This window comes from Sturnira hondurensis, unplaced genomic scaffold (assembly GCF_014824575.4).
Source record: "Sturnira hondurensis isolate 20B ecotype Veracruz unplaced genomic scaffold, ASM1482457v3 Scaffold0008196, whole genome shotgun sequence".
NCBI classification, from domain to species: domain Eukaryota; kingdom Metazoa; phylum Chordata; class Mammalia; order Chiroptera; family Phyllostomidae; genus Sturnira; species Sturnira hondurensis.
The window spans coordinates 13067953-13077708 of record NW_028080827.1 but is presented as its reverse complement, the minus strand read 5'-3'; the positions used below and the strand labels follow the sequence as shown (position 1 = coordinate 13077708).

Genomic DNA, 9756 nt, shown 5'->3' with positions numbered 1-9756 from the left:
CAGACACCCCTGAGGGCAGAGACTCGGGAGGGGCCCTGGCTCTCTGCTCTGCTGCAGCTGGTGCTTAACCCTTGGAGAACTGAGCTGAACCGGCTGCTCTATCACAAAAGGAAATTCACTTTCTGATTGCAAAAGAACATTAACCATTTCTTTTCATTGGTCAGTGGAAATAGTCTTCCTATATTGAAATGCAAAGATTCGTGACAAAATAAGGAAAAACATGTTGGATGACATATTCCTTATATGATTTCTCGGGTCCAAATTAAAAAAAATGTTTTTTGTCAAGCCATTGAGGGTAAAATATCATGTACTTTAGCAGCATATTTTATATGGGTAAACAGTAATAGCCAGTGAGATATTTCATTTATGATGTATCCTAAAAATAGAAAACACTTTGATTTTCCTGAGTCCTCAGCAAACAAAGAAAAAGATTTTAAAGTTTTAAAAGTATTCCTGTTTTCTTTCTCCGGGGCACCCTCACAGTTTAGAACGGTGTGTGTCTCATTGCCGGTTTGCACATACACGGGTGGACAGACGGCACTGGGGCCGACATTCAGTGACTAATTCCACACGGCGACTGAAGAGAAAACACCCATCATCTACAAAGTTGCTCAAAATGAAAGTTTCTTGACAGTGTTATAAATGCAATATCAATTCGATTCTCCGTCCATACAAAAGTTTGAATTTCTATTACATTACTAATAGTGAGTGGTCAGTGTCTTAATAGCAATAAAGTTTAGACTTTAAAAAATACATAAGATCCCATTTTTACATCATAATTCTGAGATAGTATTATCATGCCAAGATATTTTGTTCACAAACCTTGCGTAGGGTACAGTGCATTGACGTGATAAAACCAAGGCACAGGAGTACAGAAAGTATATATAAACTGGAGCACTTTGCGCCAATTTTGGAAACATTTAGCGAGGAAATCATAAAGCCTGAAGAATCCTCACATCCTATAATGATTCAAGGACAATCGGTTGTGCAATAAACAGACTATTAACCACCATTTTGTTGTTAAATATATGGCTATCACTATACAGGCTGTGGGTAATTGAAAAAAGTTTTCAATATTAAAACCTGGTATAACAAGGTGGTAAGTGTAGATATTGTGCCTTGAGTTATCCGGATAATTGTCCTAAGGTTCCATTTTCATTTTAATCTATATGGCAGTTAGCAATGTTTAAACTATTTTCATTATTAAAAGTGGTGGGGTTTTTCCAAATGTCAAGTCCCTTCCCCTTACAAAAGACAGAGGAGTTATAAGAAGATAACCAACATAAGAAATGTACAGACGACAATAGTAAAAATCCAACTATTGACTCAAAGGTTGAATTCTAATCCATCAGGACATTCTCTTAATTTAGGGTGAGGAGCAACACATTTCTGTGACAATTCATTGGTTTCTTAATTTAAAAAATCACTGTGACATTTTCAAAATAATAAGGTCTTGGCTAGAGCATCAAGCATTGAAGGAAATTTAAGTTGGAAAACTTAGTCTTTTCATTCATAAAGTGAAGGGAATAAGAGCCTTTCCGAATTAGGGAGTGAGGGGAGGATATCCCACTGAATTTACAGAAGTGGAATAAGGTGTTAAAAATTGTATTGAATACTTTTAAAGACAGTGTTTTCAAGACTCAAGGTAAACATTTAGATCCATGAAAACACATTTCTTGGCACATGCACGTGTGAATAGGACAATTCCAAATACCACAACGACCTGGCTACAGAAGTATCTAACTCCCACACCAACTGGCAAAACTGCCTTTGAAGTCCTTGTCCCAACTCCCTTCACACGGGAGCTTCTGGCTTCTGCATCTGTTGGATTTGCTTCTGCAGGTGATCCTTGTCCAGTTTCATCTTGGCTTCTAGAACTTGCCTGAGGGATCCTATGCTTTCATAAATGGCTGTAAACCCTTTAAGGAGAGGAAAATTTCACAAGCATTAATATTTGTTTTTAAAAAATGTTGTATCAAATTCTACAAAGTCTAAATATCTGACTAAGCATATAGTCATAGTTGATTTGGCCAAAAAGTATCAATATATACTTTGGCCAAAAAGTATCAATAGGTACTAAAACTAATGGAGTAAAACTTTTCTGGGAAACAGGATAGTTTCATAGTTTCACAGTATCTCCCTACAGGTTACTTTTTAATTATAAAGGGGAAAAGGATGATTACAATAGAGAAATCTGGTGGTTACACTTTAACGAAAGGATCAAAGCCAACTTCACCAACACTGGGAGAACCATCATCATATACCTTCTGGTAAGGTACCCAGGGAGGGACGCATAACTTCTGTGGCGTTTCTGTCCAAAACCTACAACCTGAATCTAATTGAGAGGAAGCAAATAAATCCAAACTGTGGGACATTCTACAGCAAAATAAAGTCCTGGACTGTATTCTTTAATGATGTCAACATCACTACAGAACTGATCCATATTAAAAGAGACTAAATAAAGAAGCATGATAATTAAATACATGATATGTGATTCTGGATTAGAACCTAGGTCAGGGAAGGTTTGCTATAAAGAAAACAATGGTGAAAGTTGAAAATTGAATATTGAAAAATATTTCATCAATTTTACACTGTACTACAGTTGTTTAAGAGAATGTCCTTGTTCTTAATTAGAGTATATAGCTTGAAACAATAAAGGGATAAAAAGGCATCAAAACTCCTAAAATGTACTCTCAAATGATTTAGAAAAAAATTATATTCACACAGCCACATAAGCATACACACAGAAAAAGAAATTAAACAAATTCCCAAAACATTAATAATTGGTTAATCTAGATGGAAGGCATATTGAGTTTTTGAACTATTCTTACATTTTTTCTAAATCTGAAATTATTTCAAAATAAAAAGATAGAAAATGAAAAAAATTCCCCATCAAAAGAGAATTTCACACTATGCTGTATTCCTCTTGGTCTTTAAAATAAATGTTTGAAAGATCTTGTCTTCATTCGTACAATTAGAGTTTTCTTTCAGGAAATTTCCTTTATGTTGCAATTCATGAAAAATAGGTATAAACATTATGTATTAAAACTATTGTTCTTATTGAATGGAAAGACATACAAATTAATAAATAAAAGAGTGGGTCACCAATCAGCATGCATAACATGCACTGTCATTTGAAAAAGCACATACCTGGTTATCCTATATGTACAGAAAGATATACATAAAAATGACCTCTGGATTAAAGAAGGTGTGAGTATTTTTAAAAATATTTTGTGCTTTATGACTTCCCATGAAGAAATGTATTAATTTTCTAAGAAAAAAATCAATAATTTTAATTTTAAAAAGGTTCATATGCATTCTTATTAGGTACTAAATAGTAAAAACCTCAATGGTATATTGATCAGATGATAATAAATTCACTCAGGAAATGATGCACAGTAAAACACAGATAAAATACTCAACTACCGAATTCTAATAGCCCAAAGACCAAGAAAGAAAATTCATTTTTATCTTTACAAGTTCTTCAGTTCATAAATTTAATTGTGGCTTCTACTGAAATAACAAACTTCAGTGGTAACAACAAAGTTATTCTTGGGACAACTAAGTACTTTTATCTCCATGCAGCGAAAGCACAGTGATTCCACAGGAGGGAAGGATGGAATCATGGAACTGGAAGGAGCTAGGAGACCATTTAGGCCTCCTTCTCACACTCCAAGACTGTTTGCTCTTTCCTGACCATGACCCACCCACTTCCACATGAATACTTTCAGTGACAAAGAGCCCTCAAACTCACAAAGCCACCAGTGTCTTTTCAGGACCAGTCCATCGAGGATACAGTAAGCCCTCACTTAACAATAAGTTCTGTGACCTTAAGCAAAATGACAGTAACAAAACCAATTCTACCACAGCTAACCGACACAAACAAGAGTTTTAAAATGATGCTCAGTGTTGATCCTTATTCGAGGACCTGTTACACTTCTATCTCATATTGAGTTAAAAGCTGTTTTCAGCCCTGGCTGGTGTGGCTCAGTGGATTGAGTGCCAGCCTGCGATCCAAGGGGTTGCTGGTTCGATTCCCAGCCAGGGCGCATGCCTGGGTTGCAGGCCAGGTCCCAGCAGGGGAGCACATGAGAGGCAACCACACATTGGTGTTTCTCTCCCTCTCTTAAAAAAAAAAAAAAGCTGTCTTCAGGTAACATCCACTTACTAGTTCCAGTTCTGTATTCCTCACTCCTCATGTAAATCTAATCCCTCCTTTCATGACAGCACTTCAGAAACTGAAATCAGCTCTCTCTGACATTTTCTTCCAGCCGAGTGTGAATTAATGGGTCCTGTTGACTTCTGAGTAGAGGAAAACCATCCATTCCCATGCTGGTATATTGCCAGCAGTATAGGAAAAAAAGCCTTCAAAAACCCTTCAAAGATATGTGCTTAGCTCTGGGACACACTGACCTTGGCTATGAATTTAAAAGAATCTGTGGGCAGCGCTAAAGAAAGTGTATATCAATTGCAAGCCAAGAAATTTTCATTTTGTTTGCATGTCCCTTATGGTGGCTCTTCGTGTACTTGGAATTAAAACAATGTTTTAGTCAATGCAGCATAGCTACTTACAAAATCACCTGAGGACATTTCACTGCTATTACCACCAGTGGGTTCGTGGGAGCTGTAGGGGAATACTGCTGTATTTTTGCTGTGTATAAAGTGCACCCAAGTTTTCAGCCTAAACTTTTAGGAAAAAAACTTTTGTTTTGATTTTTTAATTCAATTTTTATTTATTTATATTTAGATATTTCGGGGGGGGGAGGTTGTATTATAAGGGAATTTTAGCCCTGGCTGGTATAGCTCAGTGAATTGAGTGTGGGCTGTGAACCAAAGGGTCGCCAGTTCAATTCCCAGTCAGGGCACATGCCTGGGTTGCAGGCCACCTCTCCAGTCGGGGCCATGTGAGAGGCAACCACACACATCGATGTTTCTTTCCCTCTCTTTCTCCCTCCCTCCCCCTCTCTGTAAAAATAAATAAATAAAATATTTGTAAAGGGGGAATTTTAGCATTTATTTTTGAGCATATTGTGGTACAAGAAATTTTATGTAACAAATAATTACAAAACCCAAGAACAGATACAAGGTATTGTGGTACTATCCATGTATAATGCTCATCCTATTTTCCCTCAAATAATGTGGCCAAAAGTATGCATTATTCACAACAAAATACAGTAATTTGATGGTTTTTAGGTGAAAGAGAAAATAAACTATGAGAGCTGTTTCCTTTGGGCCTACCAGCATCGACTTCTGCTTTCATTTCCTTCAGGTCCTCACTCATCTGCAGCTCCAGCTTGCTGACGCGCCCGTGCAGCTTCTCCTCTTCCTGTCTTGTTCTCTGCACTTCCACCTGCTTCTTTTGACTCTCTTCTATTTTGTCTAGTCTGGCCGACATCTGGCTGAGCTTCTTCTCCACGTCCCTTTCACTGGCTCCCTGAGAACCATGATAAGAATTGCACCTGATTACTCCAAAAAAAAAAGTCTGTATGGCATTTGCATCAGCTAGAATGCCACGTAACAACAGTCTGCAGTTGCAGGGAACAGAGTTGCACAGGTTGCTCATTGGTCACCCTAGTATCCATTATCTTTTTCTTTCTTAACAGACCCCTGATTTACAGCTGAGTATAAGGTCACCCAGAATAAAGGCAACATTTTCTACTGTCTCCTGATTTGGGGGCAGCCATATGATTAAGTTGTGGCCAGTGAGATGCAAGTTCAAATGGATGTGGTAGCTTCCAGGAAACATTAAAAGCCAGCTGAGGCATACCCTTGACCTTTCCTTTTTTCTTCTTTTCCTGGGATTCAGACATGATGACTGGAGCTCTAGCAACCTTCTCGAACTATGAGGACAAGGGTCACTCTCTAAGATTGGTAATTAAGCCAGAAGGATCCTGGGTCGCTGAGGACTGACAAGCTACCACATCAGCCTTGCAACTCCTGTGTCCAGATATCCTCTATGTGAAAGAGAAATAAGCTTTTTATCTAATTAAAGCCACCATTATCCTAAAGTTTACTGTTAGCTATTAGGCCAACCCACATGTAAAAATAACAGTGATCCAAAGACCTAAAAGCCTATAAGCATATTAGCATAAATCTAAGTAAATTAATCAGTAGATGTGATAAAATGTGAAGAACACTTAAAGAAATATTGGATACAGTAAATATTTCCTTCCCTTCCCTTTCCACCGTCCTTCATTTGTAGGGGAACCTGTGTCTGCAGGTGAGCTCTGGAGGCCAGGACTACAAACTCTAAGCCGTAGGTGGGCTATGGCATGGCAAAGCTCTCGCAGTGCTGTTCAGTGCACAGTCTGCAGTTCAACAGGTGGGCACTCAGAGAGCAGAGCCAGAGGTACCAACTACACCAGTGTCTTCTGCTCCATCAAAGTCCAACAGGACGAAGCAGTGCAAGAAAACAGACGGGAGAGGGAGGTGCTCAGGCTAAATAACCACACCGAGAAAGGGCCTGCTAAGTCCTGGTTTCAGAGTCTAGTGATTTTGAATACTGGGTGGGCAAGGGCTTTCTCAACATCGTGTTTGACCAGTTCTGCAAATCTTAGTCCTAAGGGAGAGTGGGGTAAAAGGAGAAGGAAGCTGGAAAAGAAAACAGTGAATCATCTTTACATGTTGCACAACGGCATCTCATACTGTAGTTACAGTGTGACTGAGGGGCCTGGAGGGGGAAATCCAACCAAGACTATTTTTACCAGATTGCGAAATTCAAACAAGCTAGGTTGAAGTTTGTAATTGCTTGTTTCATTTAGAAAAGCAGATGGGCAATTTGGTTTGTTTGGGTCTTCACTGAAATTCATCTTAGCTGAAAATACTAAAATTTCCTACTTAGCTTTTGTTAACCCAAACAAATCAATGTGCTCTATCTCTTTATAACAAATACAAAGAATCAATACAAACCACGGAAATGGATCCTCAGGCAAGACAAAATCAAACAGCTTAATGTGGTGCTAAGTGAACTGGTGATAAATTACCAGGTATTACTGAGACATTGAAGGCCCCCGCCAAGTAATTTTACCATGTTATTGCTAAACATCAATACCTACACTGTTTTCCTTAACAACCAAGGAAAGCTGATCGATTTTCTGTAGAAGTTCTTTTTCTATCCGTTCTTGTTCCTGTTGCAGCCAGTTCCGAGCAGATAAAATCTGGTTACTGAGTTCCTCAATTGTACCTTTAAATCTACAATAAAGGACACAGCAAGTTAGATGTAAAACTATTTGAAAAAGACATCAAGCAACCTTAGTCTCTGACTATCAAATGTCTAATGAGCAGGTCAGCAGTAAACTGTGCTCATTCAGAATTACTGCTTACCTTTTCTTGGAATTGCATTTAGCACTATTTTGGGATGGGGTAGGGAGGGGAAGAGGATGTAACCGAAAAGCACCTGATGATTCTTTCTACCCATGAACAACCGACAGAGTGGGCATTGCAGTGTCACAGAGTCACACAAAGCCACACCAGGTGCTAATCTTCGCAGTTCAGAGGGTCCCCTAGTGCTCCTGGCTCAGAGGACACTGTCCAGGTGCCCCTCCAGGCTCCCTTATCTCCCTGGGCTCCTCTTCCATCTGCCTGTCTCCCTTTCTCTATAATGTTCTCCAAATTACTCTGGCCTCCAAACAGATATTTTCTAATTTAAATAAAAAAGAAAATTGAAAGAAAAAATAACCCAGCCCTTCATTCCTCTTGTTCTTTCCCTTTCCAAATACCTTAAAATAATAACTCCCACTTGCTGCCTTCTTTTAATTACTTTTTTTATTATTCTTATTGTGAAATGTAATGAAAGGACAAAAGAATATATGTCTTAAATCATGATAATAAAATAAACACCCATTGTTGTAAAACCCCTCATTATCTGCAATATCTGTTTGCCTCTTTTTCTCTTTTAAGAAACCCTGAAATGTAGCCATCAGAGAGATGCAGATTAAAACCATAATGAGACAACACTTCATACCAGTTAGAATGGCCACCATAAATAAACAACAAGTGCTGGTGAGGTTGTGGAGAAAAGGGAACCCTAGTGCACTGTTGGTGGGAAGGCAGACTGGTGCAGCCACTGTGGAAAACAGAAAACTAAAAATTTTCTCAGAAAACTAACAATGGAACTGCCTTTTGACCCAGCAATTTCACTGCTGGGATTATATCCTAAGACTCCTGAAACACCAATTCAAGAGAATCTATGAACCCCAATGTTCATAGCAGCACAATTTATAATGGCCAAGTGTTGGAAGCAACCTAAGTGCCCATCAGTAAAAGAGTGGATCATTTACACAATGGAATACTAGGCAGCAGAAAGAAAGAAGGAGCTCCTACCCTCTGTGACAGCATGGATAGAACTGGAGAGCATTATGCTAAGTGAAGTAAGCCTGGTGGTGAAAGACAAATACCACATGATCTCACCTATAAGTAAAACCTAATCAACAAAACAAACAAACAAGCAAAATATAAACAGACACATTGAAATTAAGAACAAATTGACAGTAACCAGAAGGGAGGTGAGAGGGGACAGTGAGGGGAAACGAAGGAAGGGTTGTCAAGGAACAAGTATACGGGACAAATGGACAAAGCCAAAGGAGAGTAGGATGGAGAGTGGGAAGTGGGGATGGCTGGGTTTGGGGGGAGTGTGGGGGGGAAATGCAGACAACTGTACTTGAACAACAATTTTAAAAAGTAATAAATTATAGATTTGAAAAAAGATAAAAGATATAAAAATTCACATGCTATATAATCTTCATCTTTTTGAAAGCTAACCTATTTTATTGCACCAGACTCCAGATTGCAGTGAGAGACAGAAGCACAGAAAAGATGGTGCAGGAAGAAGAGAAAGAAGAAAAGCACATTTTCTTTTATGAAGTGCTCCAGAAAGGCAAATAAGGGCTTGATATGTAACACACTCTTTGAATGGGGAGGGCCTTTTCTATCATCTGAGCCATAGTCTTCTAGGAGGCAGTAAGTATTGATAGTTGGCCTGATCTAAATCATCCTCTGTGGACAAAAAATGCATTTTGTAGTAGAAATATTTTTTTAAAAAACAAGAAGAAAGAAAATAAAAGGGAAGGGAAGGGAGGGAGTCACTGCGGGCAGGGACAGTGACTCTAAAGGCTTGCTATAAGAACATGGGAAAGTATAACAAATTAGAGGACACTAACTAGAGAGCTCCACCTCACCCTAGTGCAGACCTCCCCCACCTAGACTGCCAAACAGTGTGCCCCTAACGGTGATGATGTCTCCATCGCTTCTTCGGCCCCTTGTGATTCATTTCCAACTGCAATCAAGGCCCTTGATAAAAATTATATATATATATTACTTCATCTGCTTAAAATATTCCAGGGGCTCCTTACTGCTCTAGTGATGGGACAGAAAGGCCTGACTGAGGTCTACAAGGCCCCGCAAGCTGGCCCACCTCCTCCCTCGTCTCACATCTCTGTTCCAGCCCTCACTTCCCCTCAGTCTCAGTCCTAGCCGATTTGCCATCTTGCAGGTTCTTTTTTAAAAATCCTTACCCAAGCACATGCTTATTGATTTTAGAGAGAGGGAAAGGAAGGGAGAAAGAGAGAGAGGGAGGTGGAGGAAACATCGATGTGAGAGCGAAACATTGATGTGAGAGAGAAACACCCATTGGTTTCCTCTTATACACCAACCCCCCCCCCCCCGCCCCACCAGGGAACGAACTTGCAACCCAGGCATGTTGCCCTGACTGGGAATAGAACTGGAGACCTTTCAGTTTACAGGATGATGCTCCGACCA

General features: G+C 39.3%; 1 protein-coding gene across 3 annotated transcripts in view; it reads right to left on the bottom strand.

Moving 5' to 3' along the window:
- Positions 1–288: 288 nt before the first annotated feature.
- Positions 289–9756, bottom strand: part of FAM81A (family with sequence similarity 81 member A) — a 71235-nt gene continuing 61767 nt past the window's right edge. For all 3 annotated transcript variants that reach the window (XM_037054009.1, XM_037054010.1, XM_037054011.1), the window contains 3 exons: positions 7056–7191; positions 5239–5434; positions 289–1919 (listed from right to left, as the gene is read on the bottom strand). In XM_037054009.1, the coding sequence (XP_036909904.1) occupies positions 1795–1919; positions 5239–5434; positions 7056–7191 (457 nt within the window). In that variant the 3' untranslated portion in view covers positions 289–1794. The remainder of the gene's footprint in view (positions 1920–5238; positions 5435–7055; positions 7192–9756) is intronic.